Source organism: Ixodes scapularis, unplaced genomic scaffold, assembly GCF_016920785.2.
Source record: "Ixodes scapularis isolate PalLabHiFi unplaced genomic scaffold, ASM1692078v2 PGA_scaffold13__105_contigs__length_92229423, whole genome shotgun sequence".
NCBI classification, from domain to species: Eukaryota; Metazoa; Arthropoda; class Arachnida; order Ixodida; family Ixodidae; genus Ixodes; species Ixodes scapularis.
The window spans coordinates 81,747,789-81,775,727 of record NW_024609839.1 but is presented as its reverse complement, the minus strand read 5'-3'; the positions used below and the strand labels follow the sequence as shown (position 1 = coordinate 81,775,727).

The 27,939-nt window shown below is 46.9% G+C and overlaps 1 protein-coding gene across 1 annotated transcript; it reads left to right on the top strand.

Moving 5' to 3' along the window:
* Positions 1–74: 74 nt before the first annotated feature.
* On the top strand, positions 75–26,735 carry LOC8037947. Its single transcript, XM_029984405.3, has 6 exons — positions 75–1,280; positions 7,213–7,351; positions 10,015–10,325; positions 21,798–22,127; positions 25,456–25,707; positions 26,595–26,735. The coding sequence occupies exons 1-6, from the start codon at positions 75–77 to the stop codon at positions 26,733–26,735; spliced, it is 2,379 nt and encodes a 792-aa protein (XP_029840265.3).
* The last annotated feature ends 1,204 nt before the right edge of the window (positions 26,736–27,939 follow it).

Below are 27,939 nucleotides of genomic sequence, written 5' to 3'. Positions count from 1 at the left end.
ATGTGACCTACAGTATCTCAAGTTTCAAAAGTACTAGGGATGCCATTTCATTCCTTGATTTTTGTGCAGAGGACATGGCAGTATCTACCTATGAAGACGTCATCCGGGTCCTGGATGTTCACACCACACGATCCAATACGAAAGTGGCGACACAATGTGGCAGGAGGACCCGCAGCTTCGCCCAGCTGGATCGGCTGTCGGGACATCTGGCGAACCATCTCTTGAACGCGGACACCAAGGCACCTACCGACGTCGTCGTCTGCGTGTCGTGCCCGGATGACGCCATCGTAGCAGCCCTAGCCACTCTCCGACTCTCAGCGTGCTGCATACCCGTGTCCCCAACCTGTTCTGTCCTGGGCGCGGTCATGGACGAGGTGCCACCGTCTTGCGTAGTCGTGGACAGCAAGACGGAGAGTCGCTTCTCGGGCTTCGAGCCGGCTAGAACCATCGACATCGGCAGTCTACTAGCGTCTCTTTCAGCGTCCGAGTCCGAAGACGACATCTGCGTCATGACACCTGCACCTCCTCAAAGCTACAGTCTGCCGGGACCGCTATTTCAGATCCTCAGCGAAGAAGGAGAGCGATGTTTGCTCATGGCCGACCAGTGCCTCAGTCGATACAGATGGGAGTGGAAGGCCCACCCCGCTGCAAAAAACGACGTGGTGGCCGTAGTCAATGACGTGGACTCTGCGCGCTTCTGGGAGGACGTCGTCGGGGTCTTGGCTGCGGGAGCTACCCTGGTCATCCCCACGACTGCCCAGAAGCGGTCTCCCACGGCGCTGCTCAAGTTCTTGTCGCGTGAAGCCGTGACTAGGCTCGAACTCAGCCCACACTGCTTGTTGTCCCTGTTGAGGCGCGCCTGGCTCGAGCACCGACATGCTCCGTTGTCCCAGCTGACCCTGGTAAAGTGTTCGCAAGGTCTGTTGACGTCGCCCCTGGTGCGCCTATTCCGGATCGTCCTTCCTCACGCTCGGCTCGTCTACGTGTACGAGCACGCGGGGTTGTGCTGCGCGTACCAATGTCCCCCCAGTGACTGCGAACCCCAATGCCACACGATACTCGAGGGTGACCTGGTGGTGCTCGGAAAGCCCGTGGGTCTGTGCAATGTCGTTGTTAGGGATGAATTTCTCCGGGACTGCGCGCAAGGAGAAACTGGGTCCATCAACCTTTGCGGAAAGGCGGACCATGTGCTCGTCAGTACGGGGGACTCGGGTTTCGTCAACGCGGAGGGAAACCTCGTGCTCACCGCCATGACGACGCCGAGACTCGGTGGACGCAAGGTATGGGACCACGAAGAGCGGCTGTGAGGTATTTCTTCTCGTATCTTAAAGCGCATCCGTAAGTACATTGCCAGTTGGCGATAGTAAAACGCTATAAACGTTACCAACATTCTGCTTTTATTATGTCTGTGAGTAGAGTTAGTTTTATGTTTTTTAGGTGATAACTAGGTCCACAAACTGACGGAAAGATGTTTTAACAAAAATTTTGACTGTCCATCCGTCCGTGCATTTCACGTTACATTTAGCGGGAAAATTGACGTCGGATGACCTGACGTCATGTGACCTACACAGAAACTCTATTTCCCCGCTAAATTTAGCAAGCATGTTTACGTCATGTGACCTATGCACTGATTCAGGTTCCCCGCTAAGTTAAACGGGAAAATAGACGTCACGTGGCCTATTCGGCAATTTAGTTTCCGCTTAAAAAAGCACAGATACCCCTAAGGTTATATTTGTTTTAATACAAAGGAATTTACTGTCCCATGGAGCGAGCTGACGTCATCAGTTTGAGGCGCGAAAACGGCACCTAGTTTCCCCGATCCCAAAGGAGCAAACTAAAGCTGATGGATTTCGTCTTCGGTTCCATTGGCTGGCGCGCGTCGACGGGGCTCCCTTTGTCCGTTGCGCTAGTCAGTTTCCACGACCGCTCACCCCATGGCGCTGCGTGTCCATCAACGCGCCGTTAACACGGAGCGTCCAAGGCATAGAGTTATTATAATGTACGCTAGAGGTTCAAGTGGCGCTAGTGTGTTGACGCAAATTGAAGCAGACAGCAACCAGTCGAAAATTGACTTCCGGTAATGCATTCCTATGGGAAAAAGTGAGTGCATTTGCTCTCTGCGCTCGATCATAAGAGCAAATATCCCAAATAATTCGTACGTACTACGTAGCTTGGAACATTTCTCAGTCAGGCCGACGAAATAATTGGTCAGTTATGGCGTTTTTCTTTCGAATTCATCGCATTAAAAACGGTGCTAAAACGGCTTCGTACGTGTATTTATGTGCACTGTCGGACACTGTAAGCGCGAACGCGGCGTCGGCGATTTCCAGCATGGGGGATATACTAGATGCCAAACGAACGAAGGACACCTGAAAATGAAGAGCGGCGGCAAGAACTACGCAGTATACACTGGATCAGTAACTCGCAGTGCATGCACGATCAATATAAATTGAAGGCCACGTAATCTATTCCGATTTTAAGTAAGTAAGTATACTGCTTTATTCTTTCTGCCCTGAGCGAAGCTGCTTGTTCCACGTTCAAAATATCACCCGCGCGGTCGATATCTTTGAGAAGAAGTGCGCGATAAAAGCTGCCCGGTAGAGAACAATACGAAGAGACACCTTTCATAGCCCACAAACTTTATTCTCTACGTTTTGAAGGTTTTTATCCGCTCATGCACAACGGGATCATTTTCATATAGTGACAGGACTGGCATATTATCAATATACAAGCGTCACCGGAATGCTGGCGAGCCTTGAACACACTCTATATTCGTTTCGATTGTAATTTTGCTTTGAATCGTCGCTTGTTTTTACACCTGCTGCGGAACACACGTTTTGGACTGAAATGTAGCGAAGTTAAGCATCGTTCACTGATGAAGAAAAATGCGCTAACTCAATCAATTACACTTTCACAATATCAATAAAGGTACATACTATCCGGTACAACCGAAATAACAAAAGTTATTCGTGTTATTTTACGGCGAATAGACAAAATTCACGTGCGTATTCCCATAGGAATGCACAGGAGTACCGTAAAAGTAGACTGGTTGCTGTCTGCTTCAATTTGCGTCACGGAAGTAGCATAGACACTAGCGCCAGTTGAACCTCTAGCGTACATTATAATAACTCTATGGTCCAAGGTCAGCGTGCCCAGGGGAGCACGCGCGCTGACCGGCGACGAAAAGCACGCAGCAGACGAAAAAGAGAGCGGACGAGCGGCTTGCATGCTTTCGCATTCACAACTCATAATATGTGTTTAGGCGTACCTCGAGCTTTTTTGTTGTCAAACACGATGCAAGTTGTAGTCATAAACTTTCAGAAAAAAATATTTACCCACGCGCGCACGTGCCTTTTTTTTTTTTTTTTGTCGTTTTTCTTTCCCGCTTTTTACCTTCTCGATTCTTTTGATTTGTGATGTAATCGATTATGAAATTTAGAAGCTTTGAAAGCGACATTTTTATAGAGTTTAACAACGGCATTCGTAAAACATGTTTTTTTTTTTTTTTTAACGCAATTGCGAACGCATTACACTCTTTTTTTTGAAATACCGAAAATCAAAGTCCGGCGTGATGTCACCTCCTGGCTTCTTATCCGCAATCGGAAAACATGGCGGCGCTCGACGCATGTAGCACTGAGGATGATCGGTGAATCAGGGAATCGAGGAATCGGACGAAGTTCTTTTTCTTAGGTACCCTTCATCCTCGCAGACTTCGAAAAGGAAATTGTCAAACGGACAGAACAACTGAATTTGGTGGCCGTGGACCGTAGTTTCGGTTGTTACTCCGCCGGGGCAGCCTTCCACGCAGAACCGGCGCGACGTGGCTCCTCACGTCGCTCACAAAAGTCCACTGCGCGTTCTCTTCGAAGTTTCACACCGTTTCAAAGAATTTGAGATCGCTGAAAGGGCCCTAAAAGAACTTCATACTCGAAAGTGAAGCGTCGTGTGCTCACAGCGATAGGCGGCTCACAAGGAGCGGTTGATCACGGGACGCGGGCGAACACGACACGGAGACGTGAGAGAAACTCGAGTTGCAGGACGACTCAATCTTTGACGTCACTGCATGGCGCGAAACGCGCGGGAAATTCAAATTCGGCTTTTGGAAATTGTTTTTTTTTTTACTTCACTAAATTCGTCCTCGTCTGTTTGCCAGGAATTTATTGAGTTATGTTCATACTTTCACTTTACACAGATTATTTCCGAACCAACCAGAGTTACACCGACAAGTGCGAACCTGTTAGATTTGGTATTAACTACTTGTCCCGAGTTATGCTCAGAAGTAACATACATGCCGAAAATAAGTGATCACTCTCTACTAAATTTTTCTGTGACTATTCCTGTAAAAAAGTTTTCTAATAGAACTAAAGTGATACGTAATTATCCTAATGCTGACTTTAACCAAATCAATGATGAACTGTTTTTATTTCTACAAGCGTTTCTAAACGGGTTCGAAGCACGCTCAGTTGAATATAATTGGAAGCTTCTAAAAACGAAGATGACAGAGCTTGCTAACCGTTTTATTCCAGTTCGTGTAATCTGTTATAATCCGCAAGCACCATGGTATAATTCATTTATCAGGCGCCTTTCCAATCGAAAAAAACGCATGTATAGAAGTGCAAAAACGTCTAGTGACCAACATCGATGGTCTCTATATCGTACCTCGGCTGATGAATATAATTCGGCAGTCAAATCGGCGAAGGAAAATTTTCTAACCATCACATTACCAAATATGTTGCTGAACAATCCAAGAAAATTTTGGAATGTAGTGAACCCGGCTGATAGTTCGCGAATTGTACTAACGAATTTGGACGGTGAACCAATTGATGACAAACAGGGTTCAGATACGCTTAACAACGTGTTTTCCAGCGCTTTTTCGTGTGTTTTTTCTGACGTTTTGCCTTCATTTAGTAACCCTGAGTATTTACCCATGTATCCTGTGCAGATTGAGACTGATGGTGTTGCCAAAATTATTGACTCTCTCAAACCTTTCTCCTCCTCTGGTGTTGACTGTATTACTCCCATGTTCCTAAAAAACACGAAAGCCTATACCTCTGTCGCCCTCGCTAAAATTTTTCAGCAATCCCTCAATTCTGGTGAGCTCCCGCAGGACTGGAAAATAGGGAGGGTGGTTCCCGTGCACAAATCTGGCGACAAGCACTCACCCTACAACTACAGACCCATATCAATCACTAGCGTTCCTTGCAAAATTCTAGAACACATACTTTTCTCCCATATCGCGAACTATCTGGAATCAAATTCTTTTTTTCACCGCGCACAGCACGGCTTTCGCAAATCTTTTTCGTGCGAGACACAACTGGCTTTATTCACCCATAAGTTGCAATCTATACTCGATAACCGATCATCCGCCGACTGTATATATCTGGATTTCGCGAAAGCATTTGATAAGGTATCTCACCAGCTCCTGCTACTAAAACTAAAAAAAATAGGTATTGATATTAACATACTAAAATGGCTTGAATGCTTTCTCACACATCGTCAGCAATTTGTAACCGCGAATGAAGTCAGCTCTCTCCTTCACCCTGTAATATCTGGCGTACCCCAAGGTACTGTACTTGGGCCATTACTTTTCCTTGTCTATATTAACGATCTACCAAACTGTGTATCATCTTCGATTCATCTATTCGCAGATGATTGTGTTCTTTACCGGGAAATAACCTCTATCAATGACGTGCATGCACTTCAATCTGATATTGACGCTATCACTTCTTGGTGCAAAACGTGGCATATGACACTAAATGTTAACAAGTGCAAATTCATGCGAATCTCTCGTTGTTCCGCTAACTTACCTTCATATCACCTTGATAGTAGTCTACTCGAAACTGTCGAATCATACAAGTATTTAGGCGTCCATATTACTTCTAATCTTAGCTGGCAAATTCACATCGACTCCATTACTAACAAGGCTAACCGTATGCTTGGGTACCTAAAACGCAACTTTTACTCGGCCCCTACTTCTATTAAATTACTGTTCTACAAAACAATTGTGCGCTCACAACTAGAATATGCTTCACCGATATGGGATCCTGGCATCGGAACTCTCGTTAATCAGTTGGAAATGATTCAAAATAACTCGGTTCGATTTATATATTCTAACTACCAACGAGCTGCTAGCGTATCCTCCATGAAATCTAACCTAGGTCTTTCTTCCCTAGCGTCACGACGCAAAGACGCACGACTTTGTTTGTTTCATAAAATTTTCCACCACACCACTTTACGCGGTGAACTGTTAACATCACCTTCATACATGTCGTCACGGATGGATCACCCACATAAAGTAGGAGTCATTTCATGCAACACTAATTCCTTTTTTTATTCATTCATCCCACGTACGTCTAGTGACTGGAACCACCTTCCCTCTCTGATAGCCACTATTACTAATTATGATTTGTTTCAATCTGCCTTAAAAAATATATCTGATTGATTATTTAACTGTACTAGTAGAAGGCGTTGTGTTTGCCGGTTTCAGGCTAGTGGACAATATAGTATCAAAGTGTATTAATCATTTGTAACCATTGTTTTTTTTTGTTTTTTTTTAAATTTTCTTTCGTGTATGCTTTCCCAATTATTATTCCATTTTACTTATTGTATTTGCTGTACCACTCCCCTCTATAATGCTTCATGCCTTGAGGGTATTTATAAATAAATAAAATAAATAAATAGTGAATTTTTACTTCACGGATACCGAATTCCCAAATGGCACAAATTTGGCTTTTGGAAATTGTTTTTTTTTTTTTTTTTTTTTTTTTTTTTTACTTTACAAATATTGAGTTTTCAAGTTCCCAATTTTGAGGATAATGTCAAGGTATCGTTTTCAATCATATCGAATAATGATAAAAAAAAACTATATGTTGTTGACCTGTCAGTGCCCCTTTAAATTTAACAGGTAAATTACCTCAAGTGACGTTTACGCCTATTTCATTTCTTCGCTGATGTCATCAGGAAAATTGATAAAAGATATAGTTTTTTTCCGCTGAAAACGACCGTTTAGGTTGTTTTAAAAAATTGAAACGATAACTCTTTAAATACCTCATTTTATGCATTATAGAATTTTAGACATAAAGGTCGTTGCAACTTTTTTGATAACTGATTTCGCTCGTAATCAGGTTCTATTCTCTGTTAAAGTATACGGCTACTCGCAACCAATCGTGTGTTTTCTGTCGAGATACACTGTGCACGTACGTGTCTTCGCAGGTGGACTTGTCCGTACTCTCCAAGTGCATCTCCGCCATTCCTGGTGTGGACGGGACAGTGGTATGCTGGGAGTGCCTTAGCCAGCCAATAACGTCACTCATTGCCTTCTACTGGAGTTCGACTACGGGGGACACATCGGGTTAGTCACGTGTACAGCCTTCATTCCACCGTATATCAATCGGTCCTGGACTTCGGAAGGCTGAATATTTTTGCTGCTTTAATGCGTCAGTTAATACGACACGTCCGCTTCATGGTCACATGATAGAGTGCGAAATGATCATAAATGAGATATCTAAGTTACTTAAATTACATATTGTAATTGAGCGAGTTTGTCTCAAAAATATAGCAGCCATTAATGCAGATATCACACCAATATAGCGATTGTAACGAGTGAGTTTAAGACATAATCGCATTTGCTATAAAACGCACCGTCACGTAAAATTATTGAGAAAATACTTCCCTGAACAAAATGTAAAACGGTGAGTTTATTTGAGGTAAAATCTGCGAAGAAAAGGTGTGTTGGATATCATTATTATTGTCAATTTAACGAGTTCTGTTCAGCACTGTGAAAAATAGGTACAGGAACGTATCAGCGGAATTTTTTTTTCTTTCTCACAGGCACTTACAATAGTTTAAAGTGTTTGAAAAAGCAGCACGCTCAGGCTCGTGTCCCTGGCAATGTCGAGCAAAAAAAAAAAAAAAGACAAATTGCATTTTTTAGTGAATGTAAACGTATGACTTAGTAAGTAAGGTTTGAGGTAATATTACACTTCGCATAACTATCATCGTAACTTACAGGAGGAGTATCAACTTCCCTTGAGCTATACCTTGCAATCGACTTGAACTGTCTTCTTCGGTGATCGCCTGGAGAAGTAGTTTCTATATTTAATTGGCTTTAACTCAGCGATAGACTATAGCCAAAGTTGGGGGCCTACAGGAGCAACCACTAATTAGGTCGTCGTATACATATATCTAGCGTGCGTATCAGAGAGGCGCAACGATTCAAGGGTCGTAGGAATACACCACTTGGTTTCTCTAAGTGTCCCATGACTGGACCAGGCGCCCCGTAGCTCTGACTGTAGTCCATCGTAGAGTATAAGGCGAAGTAAAACTTTGCCACACGGCTTCCACATGACGTCACATCAGCTGCCGTTCTGGTAGCCACATTCCGGACCACCGAATCTGTTCTCCTCGTTAAGAACAATAGGCATCAATAGAGAGTTTTAGTAGATTGTTTCAATACTTCCGATGCCCCCGATAACGATACGATATACACGCGCAAAGGCGGCGGCGGAGTACCGGGTATCGTTACCGGAGTCATCGGAACGATCCACTGAAAAACACTACTGACCACCAGCATGGACGGCTTGGACATGAAGTCATCGGATCATGCTGGTGGTCGTTCCTACGTATTGTTCTCGCCGAGGGGGGCGGACCGCCTCGGGTGCAGCGCTCAGGGGGGTGCAGCTGTGCAGAGAAAGGGAGGGGGGGGGGGGGGGGGGGGTCGCAGCGGGCTGCTGCCCTGGGTGCCGCTGACCCTATAGTGACGCCACTGCCGACACAGCTACTTATTTTTTAAGTAAAGGAGAGCAACCGACGTGTGAACAAGGCGTGGAAACCCTAAGATTGCCTCACAGTTATGGCTTCCTCAAAATCTCATGAGAAACGGCGCACCCATTTTCTTCGTTTACTTCATGGGTGTGTACCACTCCATATGAGCCTCGTTAGCTGCAAACCTATAGTCGTTTATCCTCGAGCTATTTTATTTTTATTCTTGGAGAGCACAGCTTCTTTAAAAGCGTCTTTTGAAATCAGTTTTAAGTGAATTGAATATGGCGAAAACTATTTATATTATTTTGGTACACTTTATGATACTTGCTTCTCTTGTTTTTGAAGTACTATGGTCTTCGATGGTGACGCGCACGAAAACCTAAAATTTGATTTTATTAATCTTTATATGCATTTTTTTCGTAATTTATTCGTGTGATTGCTAAAAAAAAACTAAAAAAAAAAGAGAAAGATAAAAACATGAAGTACAAAACAAGCGGTTTGGCAACCGTATCCACCATGAAGAAAAAGGTCGAGCGGGTCATTGGACCCAATGGAGGCGCCTCCTGTTCACCACCCTGGGGCTAAAGAACGCCAGAATGGTGAATAAAGGTTTATTGAACGACAGGGTGCTGCTGGACGGTTACTATTTAGCATGATCAAACAGTGGCGATGGTGGTGAGATATCATTGATGAAATGTTAGAAGTGAAAGAGGCCCGTGCTCTCAGCATAGGTGACCACGGACCTCAGTATCGAGTCGGGCGCTGGCACCGCCCCCTGGGTCAACACGTAGGTCCAGTGTGTAGAGTCCACGGCGGAAGAAGAGAGGTGTCTGAACAAGGCCAGCAAAGGTGAGAAAAGTTTGCTTAGGCTTCGTGTATCTCTCGGCAGTAGCACAGCCCGTTTTGGGGCCTTCGCGCAAGCACGGTCGCACGCCGTGCGGTCTTCTAAACGTGTGCGTGAGTAAGGACAGCTCTTGGATTGGCTCTCATCGGCTCCTTACATGCTGCGCCATCTCACAGCGTTTGTAAGAAATGTGAGCGAACCTTTGCCACACTTGCTCTGTGGCGAGGCGGTGCCCGTTCGGACACCACTCTCTTCTTCCACTGCGTACGGGTGTGGCTAGTGGGGGAGTTATTCCTCTCAGAGTCTCGTCAAAATGGCTCCAAATGGCGGCTGACGTGACGTCAACGCAGGCTAGACATACGAAGTGAGGGTGACGTACGATTCTCTGGCGAACTGTCCCATTCCAGGAGACCTCCTGAGGCCCTTGACGGCAAAGCTTCCGCGGCGCTGGATCCCGCGAATCTTTCCGCTGGGGCCGCTTCCGGCCAAGCAACCAGAGCCGAGCGTCCTGCTGCGCGACTACGGCGATGCCCTGATGAAGCTGGAAGCCTGCGGAGAGCTGAACAAGCACCGGGCCGCCCACGTGTTTGTGGCCCTCGCCAGGATGCTGCGGAAGCGAGTCTCTGAGCTGGTCCTGTCTCAAAGCTACGCGAACCAAGGCGCCAGCTCAGTCACGTGCCATAGCGCGGCCTCGCTGATTGGCCGCATCGGCTACCAGGTGAGAGCCGCTGTGGACGGACTACCAATAGACGTGTGGGAGCACAGCCCCTTGTCGCCGCTGCTGGCATGTGCATCCTCTCTGTCATCCATAATAGATAGACCAAGCGCCAAACCTACGGGCCGCCGGGTCCAATCACAAGAGATAGAAACCACGTGCTATATTGCTCCAACGCGTGCATCACTGCTCCGGAACGGTTTCGTCTTCTAGGGGATATTAATAGCTTCTGACATATTCCAGGTGCGTTTTCATACACCATATATGCGATTCTGTAGCAGGAATGTCAGAAACGTAAACCCGAGCTTTGACGAATCGGGGTTATCGATGCAAGTTACGAGTTTGCGGTGAAGTTGTTGGCGATGCACTGAACTTTGCAGATCACGCAATCGGTCAATAGTTTTTGACAAGACACCGGACGATCAGAATCGCTGGCCACTGGGGAAGCGACAAAACGTCCAAGCGGAAAACGCGGAGCTCCACCATGCACGTGAAACACACACACAATTGGACTGAATTAGATTGTAATGGCTATATAGGAAAACAAAAATATTTTCTGTCAAACCCTAAATTTAGTTTTAAATAAATATTTTATTCTTTGAGTTAACAATGTACAAGAGCATGGCAGCAAAATTAAACGGCAGTGCTGTTGTTATTTGTATCTTTTTGGCCATACTACAATTTGTTTCAGAGGACACTGTTTTCACCAGAAAGGAACTTTTTTTTCTTTGGATCAGGGGTCTCCAAACGGTTTTGGCTAAGGGGCCGGATTGGAGATCTATTGCTGCCTCGAGGGCCAGAAAACAAATAAGTGAATATAAATTTAAAAAAAAGAACAAGTAAAATTGAAAGTTGAAAATTGAGAGTAGAGATTAAAAAAGAATAATAGAAGGTAGATGAATACAACCACTTTATTTGTAAATCCGATGTTTAGCTAATTATGACATCGCGAAATCATTCGGACCCAGAAAACTCACCAGGCATAAACAAAAGTTCATGAACTTTGGCCTCTAACAGGGCAGAATACCAATGATAATTATAAAACTGATGCTGACAATATGCAACCTATACGACGCAGTACAGCAAGCCCAATATGCACGGGAACTCCAAAGAACTTAACATACATAGCTAGAAAGAGGAGACTTGGAATGGTGATGCTAGTGTTGACAATATCCGATTAATAATATGACGAGACGACACACCTTATGATAACCATTTTTCTCTGGCTTCTTTTGGTATCTGTTTTCGCGGTTGGTCCGCGTTGCGGCGCAGTTTCTTTTGCGCGCGCGCTTATTTTTGCGCCTGTAACAGCGGGCCATGATGGAAGCGGGCCGCGAGGAGGGCTCCATTGGAAGTACCGCGGCCAGCTGCGGGCCAGTCGGAAGACCTCTGCGGGCCGGATTTGGCCCGCGGGCCGGGGTTTGGAGACCGCTGCTTTAGATCTTTGTTTGCCAGCCTTTGGGCTCCAGTCAATTTTAGTGTGAGACGGAAGATAGGTTGTCTGGTAGTCAAGCATGAATGGATGGATGGATATTAAGGGCTGCACATTTTATAACGGGCGGCAGCTTGCGTCACCTAGCCTAAAAACAAAGCAAAAAAAAATATATTTCATCTTCTCTAAAGTTAACGCATTTCCGTAAATATATATCAGCAGGTTGGGAGATTTATCGCCAGGGTGAAATTTAAGGGATCGGACAAAAAGAAACAAAAAGTTCCCCCAGCCCGTCGTTCTCTCGTCGAGGGGGTCGCCAATCTTCCTCTGGTCAAACCATGTCGGCGTCCCCCCCAACACCGGACCCACCGGTGGACATGATTCCCAAGGCATGCCTACATTTGTCAAAGTGGCGCCCAAGACAAAGTTTTTCTTTCAGCCACGGTCGCGAGACAAGGTTTCGAAGCGTGGTTGCTTACAAACGTGTGTAAAGACCGATCGAAAATTCCCTCCCTTCGTGGTGCGCCGAGACCAGCTAAACATACTTTTTAATACGTGCGGTGAACACCTAGATTCACGCGTCCGGAAGATTGCGGAGTCCTAGCAGGGGCCGACCAATCGCGGCGGCCGATCGGCGCCTGATCCGGTTCGGCATCTTCTCCTATTCACTGGCGGCCATAGCTGTGTGCGCGGCTGATGAGCGCGTGCTGACGGACGGCGAACCTCGCAGTTCCTGTGTAACGTGCACACCGCGCCCTCAAGATTGCCTGTCTTAGCAGGCCGTTAATGTGAGCTCGTTCTGAGCATGCGCTCTAAACATCGCTCTCAAATATGGCGTCCGGTGAGACTTACCTCACCCTTACCTCATCCAAGCGCCGGTAGCATTTTTGATGACGCACAGCGACTCTTGGCCGTCCTTATTGGAACCTACAAAACAACATTTAACGGTCACCACCGATCACCTCGTCATCACTGGGCAGTCAATAAAATCACCGCATCACCCAATTAATTAACAGTCGGAACCAATAGAAGACCACCTAATATAGACACGCAATATCTGCTGATGACTACTAATATTATAGTAGTATAATAGTACTACGCAGAACACTTGTGGCATTTCTGTAGGGGGTGAAAATGCGCGTGTACAGCTCTAAAGGGGTGGAACAATTTTCGTGCATTCACTTAATACCGTTTAGAATGAATTATTGGGGACAGCTTAAAAAACACACGCGTTATATTTGTTTCTTTTGTTAGTTTGAACGCCAAGACAGTTGCAACTCGCAGCCACATGCAGTAACGCTTTTATCCTTCAAATAGCACCGCGAAAGACGCTGCGTGGCCTCTCGTGTTGCATGCGAGTATACCAACGAGGTAGAGGGGCTTAGAGCGATAAACCGGGGTTCCGGTCTGCACTCGAAAGTGACCCCCATAAGGTGGCTGCCATTGTACGCAAATTTGACCACACGTCACATGACCAAACCAAATACGTGACATCACAGGAAAGATGGCAGCGCCCATGCAGCGGCTGGCCCCAGCTGGGCCGGAGCTTGTCGGATGCTTTGTTGGTCGTCGTTCGTCTCGGCGACTTGATTTCAGACGCGGAAGCCGTCATATGAGGCAGGTCGAAAGCGAGTTCAGAGTTCAGCGTGGTGTTTGACGTAGGTATAACGTGAAAATACGGAGAAGCGGTGTGCATTTCGCTGGTGACCGACCGGGACATTGCCACGGAAGAGACAATCTGACCTACGTTGCTCGGACTTCAGATTGATTCGGATACCGCCAGGATAAAATTTAAGGCGACGTTTCTGTGCTCTCGTTGACCATCGGAATCTTCGAGGTTTGCAGTGAAGCGTGTGCAATATATTTGGATACACAGTTTAGCGACGGAAATTGCGTGAGTCGTGCTTGGCGGTGTGCAATCGTGGTGCAGCCGGTGCAGCTTCGATCAAATGACCGAGGGCTCACTTCGGTTGTGCGGTGCACCGGAAGGCTGCCTTGAAGCTGGTAGTTCCCGTCCCGTGCTGAATGATGCTGTGCTGCTTACAAATTGTTCCGGCGTAGAAGTGCATTTTCACGGAGCACAGGTGTGCGGCGCACCGAAGAGCTGCCTTCAAGCTGGTAGTTCCTGTGCCATGCTTTAGGTGATGCTGTGCTGCTTCCGAAATTGTTCCGGCGTAGACGTGCACTTTCACGGAGCACAGGTGTTGCAGTTGGTATTGATCCCGCTGGTGTGTCGCACGTTTCGTCAACACAAACGTTTCATCCACACTCGTTACGCGAATTGCAAGCTGTCCGGACATTTCATCGAGCGTGTTACGTACCCAGCTCACGCCGCTTTGTGGCAACAGTCTGCAGTGGCTCATTACCAGAAAAGTGGTCCCACATCCATTTCAGTTCAGTTTGTCCAGGGCAGTCGCCAAACCCCGAAGGAGAGGATTTATTCGGACAGAATGCCACTAAAGCAATGCAGCTTCTTCAGTGGTCAGGATAGATTCTCTTCTGCGAGTTTTGTTATACTGTCACGGATCCTTGTTCCAGTCCTATCTTCTATCAATGTTCACTATTCTGGGACACTGCAGGTCATGCTCAGCTGTAATCGTATGTTCTGGTGGAGGTGCTGGGCACCCATAGCCCTTTACTCTGTGTGAACCCGGCGGCTCTTCAGCCGAGTTACTCGATAATGGGACACGGCTGGCGGACTATCCTGCGTCTTATACCCCCGTCGAGCCGTAAGCAAAGTCCTGACCCGAGCCTGGCAGAACAACCGCAAGACGACCGAATACCACAAGGAGTAACCTCGGAAATACACCACGAAGCACCTGAAATCCGAGCCAGTTGCTGCTACCAGGAAAAACCACCGGAATTCGGTCTCCTGTCAGAAAACCCGAAGCTGACTAAGCCAACAATGACAAACCTGTAGCAGCAAACCGTGTCCCCTCCCACCATTGTTTGCATGCCCGTCGCAAATCACACTCCGCGCTTTTTCACGCAAGCTGTATGAAGACCTCAAGGACTGGATTGAACAATATGAGAGTGTCGCCCGCCACATTGGGTTTACAGACAACCAGCTCCTGCAGAACCTATACTTCTCGTGGAAGAAACTGCCGGCGCTGGTCTGAGAACCATGGATCCTCCTTAACGTCATGGGAAGTTTGCAAGATCGAGCTGAAGCGCGCATTCATCAGCCAACATCAACGAGAGAGAGCCGCATTCTTGCTTCTGTCCAGGACACTGCCCCAGCGAGAGCGCCACCGCACTCGTGGAGGATGTTTTGCGCTTGATCGAGCGCCCACGCCCACGCCGACCTTGATGCTACAGAAGACAAGAACCTAAGAATCCCATGCCCCTCACGTGAGGGACAACACCTTCGGCAGCCTTGTCCGCAACCTCCAACAACAGTCGAAGTGTTCATATCACCGAGGCTTCCAACGTGGAATGTGCACTGCATGCCCCAGCCTGCCACTATGAACAACTTCCCGCGTCTCGACACTCGAGTTGTCCAGCTACTACTTCGACGCCAGCCTCCCAGGCATCCACGACATTGTCTGGGAGGAGATCAGGAAGCTACTTCCTGCCATCAGTTGCGCGGCTTTTATTTTGATTGCCGAGATTGTTTCGGAACAAGTTTGACAGGTATTTCAACCGAGACTTCTGCGAGCGAAGCGGCATCTGACAAACCAAGGGCAACTTACGCCACAATGGCACGACGACCGCCACCGGCTGCCCCTTAGTATTCAATGCCAATTCAATGAGACACTCTAACGTTGAAGCATTCCCGACATCGTGTGTAGGTCTGTGCTCAACAAAGTACACCGAGGAAAGCGTAGGTGATGCGAATGTGCGACCGAAAACCACTTTGCTACCACTGCATGAAGCCGACCATGTCTACCAAAGCAGCTTGTACCAATGAATTGGTCTGCGAGGGTTCGTGCCAAACGACCCTCGATTACGTCTCGAGGAGCGACCACGGGAGATTAAGGATTACCTTCGGCGACCTTTGTCCCTGATGCCGAAGGTGCTGAATCGAAGATTCTAAATCCCTGATTACCCCGAAGCTCCTCATGTCCATCACCTCAACAAGAGGCAAGCACGACAAAGCAGGTGAGCGGCAATGCAGTGACAGTGGATTTGGTGTCAGTTGTCGTCCAAGGACAATACCTAAAAATTTGCTGACACCAATTTTCTGTGTCCACTCCACGAAGCACACAATTTCCAACTTTGAGGGAGAATGCCCCTGAGTGACTTGAAGGAATAGAATGGTTGGTTGCTCTCAAAAGTGAACTGCAAGCATCACCAGACTTGAATAGCAAACAAAAATTGTTGCCAGCTATAAAGTCAACGGTACAGCAAAAGGCACAGCCACGTAAGCAATGCATGCCCGAGCTTGCTGCATTGATGCCGAAAACTACCAGGTAAATTTTCGGATTAGAAGACAGCCCTGCAGCTTCAGTGCATCAGATGTCAGTAACCACACATGACGTATGATTACAAGACAGCATCAGTCGGTCAAAGTTGCCACTCGACCAAACTGAACACCGACGTGCCAGGAGCGTCATCCGACAACAAGGTCCACAGGTACTACGACTGAACGCCTGACGCGAGACTGTCACAGAAAGAACTCGTTATGGAACTATTTACTAAGAATCAATAATTATGTAATCAAGTGGAAATAAACATATTTGATACACTAACCAGATAAACATATTTCCGCTTGCCTTCACGCCTTGAGAGTCGATACACCAAAAATTCTGCTCACTGCACGCTCTGGACCTTACGAGGACACTCCCATCTCTGACCCTTCAATATTAATTAAGGGGTCATACCAGACTGGCAGACTTCTTGCAAGGGGCTGCACTCGTTCAATCTTTCCTGAACATGTGGTGCATCCGAAAACCAACTCCAGTGATGTGAAAATGTTATTAATTTATTCCTTCCAGGGGCCTTCGTAGGCATTGCAGAGAGGATACTTAAAACTACACACATGATAATAGCATTAAAGCACACTGCTGTAACTTGTTAATTGGAAAAACAAACACACTTCTGAGCATATAGTTTAATAATATGTGTTGATGCATTGTTATATAGCATGACACTTCCTATATGTATGACAAAATAGACCCTTTGCAGAACCTTATCAAGCAACACAACTGTCACCATTTTTTTTCGGCGTAAAGCACACGAATGGGCCCCAGTTCACGTCGAACGCTAATGCAGCATTTGAGTCCAATAGGTGCTGAGCCGAATTCACAGGGATGGCGGACATAACATTCTTGTCGAACAAATGCCCAAAGTCTGAAAGCCTGGGGTAATTACAGTAGTAGCTACTGTAATTTGTTTCATCAGAATTTGGCAGACGGCAAAGGCTACGGTCTCGGTGAGTCAATACACACATTGGAGAGAGGCACATGACAACATATCACCAGAGTGCTCGTCTGCACAGATTTGTCACACACCTTCGCTCCGTCTCTCTGATTGGCTCGAGGGGGCTGTGGCGGTTGGCCTTTTCCAAATTACGGTAATGCGAAGTATAGACAGCCCACACTTTTAAAAAGAGTCTATTGAAGAGACCGAAAGGAATGGTAGTCAACATTTTTCAACAAGACTGCTCTCCAGGCAAGGGATGAACACAAATATGAATCATCTTATCCAGGTAATTAGAACAATTAAATAATTGACCGACTAATACAATGCACTCTTGATGGAAAAGAGTATAGCTGCAATAAATCCTACAAAACAGAAAAAAATGCGCTGTTAATCTATGCATGCACCAAAACAGTTGTTTTTATAGCAAGTCGAATAGCTTTGAAGCAGGTGCCTGCAACGATTTATTCTTCCCCATACTCAATAAAACGCCATCCTCGTAGCCATACATGGGTAAATTACTTTCAAAATGTAATTTAATTACAATTACAATTACTTAGCCCCCAAAGTAGTTTAACTACAATTACAATTACTACTACGCGAAAGTAGTTCATTGCAATTACAAATTACTTTTTAAAAGTAATGCAATTACTTTACAATTACTTATTTCTGAGAGTTACCCACCTTGGGCCATATAACTGTAAACGAGTTATATGGCCGCTGTATAAATGTCACGCATTGTACTTTTCTTTTATGAAATTTGTTAAATGGATTATAGAACTTAATAGTTTGGAGTAATGAACTTCTGATTTCTTATATTCTCAAAAAATAAAAATAAATGGCGACAAAATTCACAGGTGCGAGGTGAATCTCTTTAGAGCTTGTGCAAATGGTATCCAAGTCAAACCAACAAAAAATAAACTTAAAAATAATACAAGGAAACAAATATGCGACAGTACTGGTATCATAAAACTCGATGATTCGCTGCCTCTCCCTGTCTGTGGACTTGTAACATGTCGGATGTGGGTAACCGTAGCACGCGAACTGCGGTCGCTTCCACAAAACTAGTGTCACAATAGCAGCAACTCTCTTGCCAGGGATTCTGGGTTATTCAGTGCACGGTAACACCAAAAAAAAAAAAAAAGCTCCTGAGATATATAATAAATTTAGGATCGTCATGTCAGGCGAAGAAGCAAAGAAACAGCAGGTCTAATTAACACGACTCGCCCTGCCTTACTTCCAACTGTTGTTGCTAAACTGCGCTTCTTCGCCTCGATATTAGAGTAGCACGACCCTCTGTTAGTGGTACCAACATACGAGATAGAGGAGAAAGACGTGAAAACTCATAAAGAAAAGAGAATAATTACATGAACAAAAAAAGTCCCCAAACTTGACTGAAATATGTAAGCGAATATGCTAGCGGCGAAGACGCGTAAGGAAAACTTCGAACCTCCCCGCCTCGACCGGATGATGTGATCGGAGCCAACCAGCTCGACTTCGACCCCCATACCCCCGTGTGGGAATGAGAAATAAGAAAGACCCCTAGAAACAGGAGCAACAGGAAGCGAACGAGACGAAGAGTCAGATTCAACTACGACAGGAACGAAAACGGACGCGAATGAAGCCCTCATTTATCAAATTATTTCTGAAATTCTTCATTAAATCGTTTTGCAGTCTACAAAATCCTTCATTCCGTTCTATCCCAGCCTCCCTTTTCCCTTTTTTTGAGCAGGTTGGGAGACTCTCTCTTTTATTGCTTCGGTTGTGCTCTCGTCGCCGTGGCCAGGGGGGAAAAGCGCCACCGCCGCAAAATCTTGCAAAAGTAATTGTAATTGTGCCTGAAATTTAGCAATTACTGATGCTAGAAAGTAATTAAATTACAATTCCTTTCAGCCAAAAGTAATTATTACAATTACAAATTACTAGGAAAAGTAATTAAATTACAGTAATTTAATTACTGTAATTGAATTACTACCCAAGTATGCTCGTAGCTGAAAATAAGGGTGCACTTCGCACTCACACACACACAAAAAAAAAAAGGAAGAAAAGCGATCGAATGTAGAATCGTGGATTAGCACAAAAGAATCGCAGGAGCTTCCTCGCTAAAAGTTGCTATGGTTGTTCGGTGACGGAGGGCTGAAACAACTTCCCTTAGGCCCTAACGCGACGTATACATTTCGCGTAGATTCTCAGATATTTCAACGTTGAAACAAAGCTAAGAGAATTCGAAAATTTCATGTTAAAAGCACTCAAAGTTCTATCGGTCCTCGGACACATCCCGGAATCCGAGCACCGGTACGGCGATGCAGAGCTGATGCTGTCTCACAGGCGTTAATATCCAAATGATCCAGAGTGATCTTGCGCAAAAACGGTATAAAGTCTCATTCCTTCATATTTTCACATTATACCTGCGTCAGCGAGCACGAAGAAGCCTGAAGTCGTCGGAAAGCAGCTGCACATCACGGCTACCGCGCACCGAACAAACTCGCATCCGCCAGCTCTGGGCGCTGCCATCTTACCTGTGACGTCACCGCTCTTGGGAGGTCACGTGACGAGTGGTCACATTTGCGTAAAATATGGCGGCAACCGGGGGGGTGCCACTTCCGAACTTCCGGTTTATCACTCTAAGCCCCTCTACCTCGTTGGAGTATACGCTTGGGTCATCATACTGGAGTCGCTGACAGCCTAAAGGGCGTGGCGCACCCCCCGAACCCCCATCCATCTTATTGACGCTCTGCAACCAGTCAGAATGCGTTATTTGCCAGTCAGATCGCCGAAGAACCAATCACAAGGCAAGAAGCACGAACCCAATATGCCACACCCTCCGTTTCCTCGAGACCAATTAACTCCACTTTCTAACGCCACGCCGCTGCGGTGGCGCTGCTGTCACTACTGCGCATGCGCAGATGCTTCGCCTCGGGTGAATATGGTTTCTTCGCGCGCGCAGTGCCCACACACGGTGTGGGCAAACGCGGCTTGTTTGTAAACAGTGTGTTGGTCAATAGCTGTCACTGACTACACGGCGAGCAAGTGATCCAAAATGCGTCTCTGGCGCATCGGAACGTAAACAAAGGCACGGCGATCGAATGGAAACAGAGAGAGCCGGTAGGTAACGCGCGATAACTAGGTAGCCAAGCTCGCACCGTCATTGGTTGATGTCGGGCGTAAACAAAAGCACATGGGAGCATTTGAGGGGGAGAGGGGGGGGGGGGGGGGGGGCGTAAACAAACGCATAAGGTGCGCGAGCAGCATGCGAATCTGCACGCCGTATATACGCGTTTGCAAGTCCGGCTTCAGGGCGCCGGCATCTTGCTCGTTTGGGGTGCGCTTGGACGCGTCATAATCCGATTACGAAACCTTGCTAAGGCGTCGTATCGGATTATGGCCGCCCAAGCGCACCCCAACTGAGCAAGATGGCGGCGTCCTTAGACCGGGTGCCGCCATCAAAGTTCTCAAAAAGTTGTTGCAGGGCCCCTTTAATGATTGGTCTCCGTGGGTTCCTTAGCAAAGTAAACACGCAGGCCTGTCCATTAAAAATGTCGACCTATTTTTGAATAAATACGGTAGCATTGTACTGGCAGTGTGGCGAAAGCTGAGCGAGCCCGCTATGAGGTTATTCGAATGAGGAATCAGTTGACCTTTTTTTAAAAGGTAAGTCAAGCGCTGAATCTGCCGCACTGATGGATGTGAAGAAAGGCTACAGCATACCTGCTTGATCGAAAGTTCACGAAAGTTTAGAGCAGACAGTGGGGAATACGCTTCTGTACGGTTCGTTATCCAGCGCTTTACTGCAAAGGACGTGCACGCCATCTTGGATTCTTCAAGTTGATGATGCACAATAGACCTCGGGAAACCCCATAATCTACTACGCGGCGAAGGGGATTGTGGGTCTGTTCCAATGCACGCTCGGGCCGATTCGGACACTTTGGATATCCTGGAACCGATACTATCCGTTCCTTCAGACCACTGCGAGTTTAGAAAACACGAAAAATTAAACGAACACGAAACAAGGTCATCAGGTACTTTGTTTTGCTTTCCTTCTGCCTTCTTTGCCGTTCTGAAATTACAAAATTCTCAACCAACGTCAACTTTGCATTCTACCCCTGGGTAGTCTTTGACGCGCCGTACATTGGGTCGTCATAATGCGTCAAGGCGTCAAGCAGAACGTCGCCAATGTTGTAATATTTTATGCAACACATGTCCGGACGATCGTATCCGCCAACTTCAATAGTTCAATAGTTCAATTGCAGAGTCGTATTTGCTATAGTCGTGTGTAAAACAGATATCAAGAGCTGTTCTAGACACCGCATCGCGTCCGCCCCTTTGAATATTTCCGAGGTTGGAAAGACAAGCGGTCCAAGAACGCACTTTTCATAGTGCAAACATGGCCTCATTTTAATTGAAACCGTAACCGTAGGAAGACCACGAAAAAAGATGGAAGGCTCAGAGCGTCAGCCGATGCTTCGCGAAGAAACTCTACCTTCCAGAGCTGCGGAGAAACAGTACGTAATTTAGCGAAATGTTGATCGGCCACTATACTTGAGGCTTCCAGCCACTACCTTGAGGCTTCCAGCCACTACCTTGAGGCTTCCAGCCACTACCTTGAGGCTTTCAGCATTCTTCTCCAAGTTTCTCATAGCGCGTACAGGACTAGCTCCTGAGCCCTTTCATTTGGATTGCAGGTGTCCGCGGACGACCTGCTGTCCAAGCCGCTGTCCCAAGTCGTCGAGCGTGCAGCTTGCAGCCTGGTCTTGCAAGGACCGCGTCAGATGCGCTGCCCCCTCGTGGACGCGACCACGTCGTTTGAGAGCGTGGCCTCGGTTCTCGCCAAGTGCTTCGTGGCCAAGAACCGACTGGACCTAGCCGTCGGCAACACAGAGGACCAGCACATGCGCGCCCTCAAGCACATCTGGCCTCTAATAGTTGAACAGGGAACATCCAGAGTCATTCTCGACGAGAGTGGTCACGTGGCAGCGGTGGCACTCGGCTTGGACCTCTGCTCTGAAATGACGGTGCGTGGACGATCATTGTACTTCGTTTGCGACTGTTTACGACCGAGTGCGTGAAAACCTTTTGTGATTTCTTATGACTGGCGGCATCTATCGGCAGCCGTGAAGCATTTGCAACATCCGTATATTTCCTCCTTTTTTTTTTTTGCTCACCATTCTTTCTTGGTTGAATAGAAAACCTTGTCATTGTTATAAGCCATAATTTGGGATAGATTTAACGTGTATACATTTGATATCGCAAATACTGCAGAAACTTCGCCCTAGTCAAATGTAGTTCCAGGGCCAGCCCATAGATGAAGCCAGCGTGCAAGTATGCTCTCTCGTCGTAAGATATCCCAAAAGGCCGTCACGTACTCGGTCATAAGCAGTCGAAAGTGTGCGAACCAGCCATTACAATGAACCACAACAGACGCTACAAACCATCGGAGCTAATCCACGAGAGTGTCACGTGATCTTCGGAAGGGGCGCAGACCGCGGGCCGCGAAGCCCGCAGTAACGTGATGTGTTCAGAGCATTGTATTGGCTGGGATGGCTTGTAGCGTTCGCTGCAGTCCATCGTAAGTTGAAACTCTGTGTAATGGGCTCAATCTAATTCCGCAGCTCCTAGCTCATATGGTTGTTGTTGGAGCGAGCCCGGAGCACTCTTTTCTGGAGTGAGGGCCTTATACTGGATGGCCGAAATCAACTGATTCGTATCCACCACATTAATGGCGAATGATTAACAGAGGAGGTGGTTCGCTCATTTTTTGCTGCTGATTGGAGTGATACTTGTCCAGACAGCAGAAAAGTCGCTTCCTTAAATCGGCGGAACAGACGGGAAGTTTGATTTCTCCTCCGCACAGGGCTTATCTTTTTGCTACCGGGGGTCAACCGCCTCTCCATGCGCTTTTAGTCAAACAAACTACTGACGAAAAGACATGAGCAGAAATCGTCTACAGGGAGCGATCTACCTCCCGTGTCAAGAACTTCAGGGGGGCCTCGAAGTTAAGAAATGTTTCCTTACGTATTGGGAGGCTGCTTCAAAAATTTGTTTGCCGATTTCGCATCTACTGTTTAGAGTCCGGTGGTCAGGGTTAGGGTCCACGAATACATATTGTTTCTGAAATTCTGTTCGCCATAAAGTCGCTTCATGTCTGGCTTTGGAGTGTGGCTCGTATCAAGATAAAGAAGCATGCTTTCAAGTACTACAGGTTTGAGACATCTCTGGACGGCTCTCAAAAATTTTGTCCAACTGAAGAAAGCGGTCAAGTTGGCACCGCTTTGATGTGACAAGAGGACGACAGACCGACGCCGCAATAGATTTAGGAGCACTGTCTCAAAATCCAACTGTTCTCTGCCTCGCTTTAGTCTGGGCAAAGGCCACCAGTGAAAGTTGGCAGACCTGGCTGGTGCATGCTTCCGCTGCGCAGATGTTCCCGCGGAAGATATAGTATTTCAAAAGTAAAAAAGCTCGCGCGTATGGTTCTTTCCCTAAACAAGAACGAACACGTTTTTCTTTCACTTTGCCTTTTCCCGTAGAGCATAACGAATTCGCCTTTTGCAAGATCGGACAGCGCGTGCGCCGTCTGCACTTGGAGGCCAGCCATATTGTTTCTCGTCGCGCCCGTCAGATGGCGCCACAGCGCAACGCAAAAGGCGATCGCCTTTCGCAAGGTCCGACTGCGCGTGCGCCGTCTGCACTTCGAGGCCAACTATATTGTTTCTCGTCGCCCCCGTGGGATGTCGCCACAGCGCAACGCAAAAGGCGAATTGGCGGGTTCCATGCAAAGCGAAAGTTCGTCTGCTTCTTGCGGAGGGGGTTGTGGTGACGTCAGAACGCCGCGTTCTGATTGGCTCTGATTGGAAGTATAGCGGGTAGACCTCAATGCTAGCTACCCTCAGGTCCACCCCCCACATTTTTTAATCGAGCCAATCAGAGCTCGGCGTTCTGACGTCACCACAACCCCCTCCGCAAAAAAGCAGACGAACTTGCTTCACGCATAGCACTAACTTTGGGACGTATCTTCGCTGTGGCTCCGTGTCTTTCAAGGAGCTCCTGTATACCGTCGCTTGTCACCCAGACGAAAAATACTGAGTCACTGGGCTGGTGCAACTGCAGCGTCTGCTATTCCGCACAAGACAGATAGTGCGCATGCTCAGAACGCGTTACACAGCCCAGTAGACAAAGATAGCAGCGCGCAGAAGGCGAGTACTAGAATAGTCTATATTCTATAACTAAACACTAACGCGCGGTTTACAAACAAACCGACGTTTGCCAACACCAGATTGGAACACAGCACGTGGGCAGAAAACTTATTTGAGTGAGGGGAAGCTTTGCGCATGCGCAGTTTCGACAGCAGCGCCACCTCTGTGGTGTGATGTCAGAAAGCCCAGTTGCACTCATTGCTATTAGATCAACTCAGTTACGGAACTGACCGCCACCGTTTTTTGGGGGGACAGCTGCTACGGTGACTACAATTACGCAGGTTTCGAAGCACGCCGTCTAGATGACGCTTCACCGTAGTGTCTCAGAAGAATGCAGTTTTAATGTATTGTCATCTGGTTTGGGGCACATCAACAACGACTAATATTGAAAAGAAAAAGTGAGTATGCTGCAGAATAAAATATTGAGGATTATGTAATGTGCCATATGACTGCCATTCTGCCAAGTTATTTCAGAGCTGCAAGATAATTAATATCTACAAGTTGTACCTGCAGAGTCTCTGTGCTAGTTTTAAGAGCGAATGAATAAGGGGCTTGGGTTTTCTAGGAAGACTCCTTCCTTATCGTACCCTACACGTATTGCAAAGAAATGGAGGATTGCCGCGCAACAAACAAATTATGGCTATCAAATGGTAAATTCCACTCTGATATTTTTTAAATAGTTTTGAATTCATAATATTGATTTTGACAGCTTAACTTCAAAAGTATGCGCTTATTTTTTTGTATGTGATTTTTTTTTTTAGTTTCACGTTTTGTATTTAGGTGAACCTATTGCTGGTATGCACATCAACCATAGATGTGCGATGATTCTACCGTATAGGTTGTCTTTTGTACATTTTCGGCGTGCTTGCTGTTGACCAGTGACCAAGGACCAGTCAGGCTGTTTAGTCCAGCGTTTTTTCCCTTTTGGGCCCCCTGTCATAATTGAGGGAAATAAACTAATTGTTATAAATGAAGCCTTTAGAATCTAGAGGACGTTTCAAAGGAGGGGTGGCGGACTTAAGGGGGAAAGAAAAGAACCCCCCCCCCCCCCTCCCCCCGGGAGCTCCACAAACGACTTGATCTATAATAACGTTCGTTGGTGCATAGACGATCGCGATAAAAACCGATCCACGTGCAACCGCTGCAGGCGTCGGATGACTTGGCAGAAGGCTACAGGGCCATCATGGAGATGCACCAGCAGCTCGAGGGCACCCTGCGGGAGGCCATGCGAACGGGGGGCCACAGGATGCTGCTCTGCTTCATGGTGGGAACGTCCATGGAGACGAGTCCCGCCGACAACGCGGCCCTTGTGCAGGTGCTCGTGGCCAACATGCTGCACGATGCGAGGGACCGAGGCTTCGCCGGAATCTGCAGTCTTAACTCGCACGTAGTCACCGATGTGAGTGTGAGGCCGCCATGTCGCTTATCGGCGCATCCTGACGGCGGGTCCTTACAACACTACATTAACTCCAGTCACCGGGAACGCAGTCCAAAGCACGTTGCCATCAATCAGCAGCTTATGGGACGCTTTAGAGTCGAAGAGGTAAAAACTGCTATAGACCGACACATGGCCCTGGCGTTAGGCCGCAGCGGTGGCGCTGTTGTCGACACGGCGCATGCGCAGTGCCCACACTATGCGGAGCGCAAGTTCGCCTGCTTTTTTCGGACGGGTTGTGGTGACGTCAGAGCGCCGAGCTCTGATTGGTGATGATTGAAGGATGATGGGTCAAAGCGAGCTGCCTTGAGGCCGACCCACTATCCTCCGACCAGAGCCAATCACAGCTCGGCGTTCTCACGTCACCACCACCCCTGCTAAAGAAGCAGACAAACTTGCGCTCCGCGTACGTGAGGGAAACGAAGGCGAGATTGGCGACCACGAGGAGCAGACCACGGACCGCGACGACCTGCTGAGCGGTCTGAGAAAACGAAAGTGCGTTCCGTCGCGCGTCGCCGACACTGGGATATGGGACACTGTGAGCGGCTGCAGAAATTATTCTTGTTATTCTTCCGCGGAGAGCTCCGCATGGCATGACATTGTAAGCACGGAAGTTTATTTCGCAGTAAGAACACGTACGACCAGAGCAGTGAATCGAGGTATTAGATGTTTGAGGTGGTGAGATCGTCGCATGCATTTACAAATGACTTTAAAAAGTATTAAAAAAAGTTTTTTTTTTTTTGTCTTTTCGTAAACGTTGCAATTAAAGCCTTTGACTTTACACAAGGAACGTGAATATTCCTAAGCGGTGCAGAGATGCCGCTCGATATTCGATGTCTTCGGCATTGCAGGTGATTACTCAGCGGTGGCTCGACTTCCACGTCTTCGACGTAACCAGTCCCGCCGAGTTCGAGTACCGCGGACGACGACCGTTCGCCAACATCGTCGAAGGCACAACCATCAGCGTCGTCTACCGTTTCCTCCGTGCCTGAGGCGAACCCACGTGATGAACGCCAGGGCCCAGAGAACTCTTCTGTTTCGAGATGACGCCATAAGCAGCCAACATAAATATACAATACAAAAAAAAAAAAAAGAAAAAAACCCAGAATGTGTTTTTACACGTGGACGTTCTATTAAATAAGGAATTGCGTTTTATTCGTGTATTAATAGGTATATAGCTCGGAGTAGTCGCTAAACGCTACTGGTTCATACACTTGCCTTTGCTTATGACGGAGTTGTGATCTCACGCGACAAAAGAACACGCTGCAGCGCTATCCATAAGGTGAGCCTGGAACTGCATTTCACCAGAGCGAAGGTTTTGCGGTATTTGCTAAATCAAACATACGTACTATTTACGAGAAACGGTCGTTCGTAACATTGTTAAAAGTATTTCAAGCCAATAAAGGACGAATGATGCGCAAAAAAAAAGTAAGCTCTCAGAAATTGTGGTGTTCCAAAAACCACAATTTAACATTCAGTCCACTAACATCGAACCGACAATCCCAACTTTCACGAACGGCTTGATAGTCGAGTGATACCACTTATAAAAATAGCTAATACATGTATTAAAGACTACAGGAAAAAACACGACGTTTTGTTGGCCCTGCTGCAAAACCTGTTTTTTTTTTTTTATACGTACATTATCTACTTAGTAAGTTATATCACACAGCTATCAAGCCGCTCGTTAAAGTCAGTATCGTCGGTTCGACGTTAGTGAACAATGTTCAAGTGTAGTTTTGGTGTGTTATATATGAACAAGGATATGAAAATTGCAAGTGTTCCAGAGTACCCGATAGATGGCGCCAGTGTGTCCTCTCGTCGTAAGAGATCACAATACACTCAGTCGATAGCAGTCCGGGCAAGCCAGCGGGCACGGAGAGAGTAACTAAATATCAGTGCGTCATATTTTAACCGGACGGCGCGGAAACCACCTCCACCGACGAGGGCGACCCGCGGTACCGAAAGCGCGCAAAATGTGACGTGTTTGGTCCTAGGCTTACTACTGGTCAGAGCCGCTAAAAGCTTTTTCGTAGTCGAAATACAAAATATAAGTGGCGCGAACCGTTTCAATTATTTATAAACGAAGTTTTTGTTCGGTATTTTAGATCAGAAAAGAAACAAATGCAGTTTATAAAGTGCGGAAACAAGAAAAGACCCGTCGACATACCCGCCACCAAGTGGCGGAAAAAACGGCGC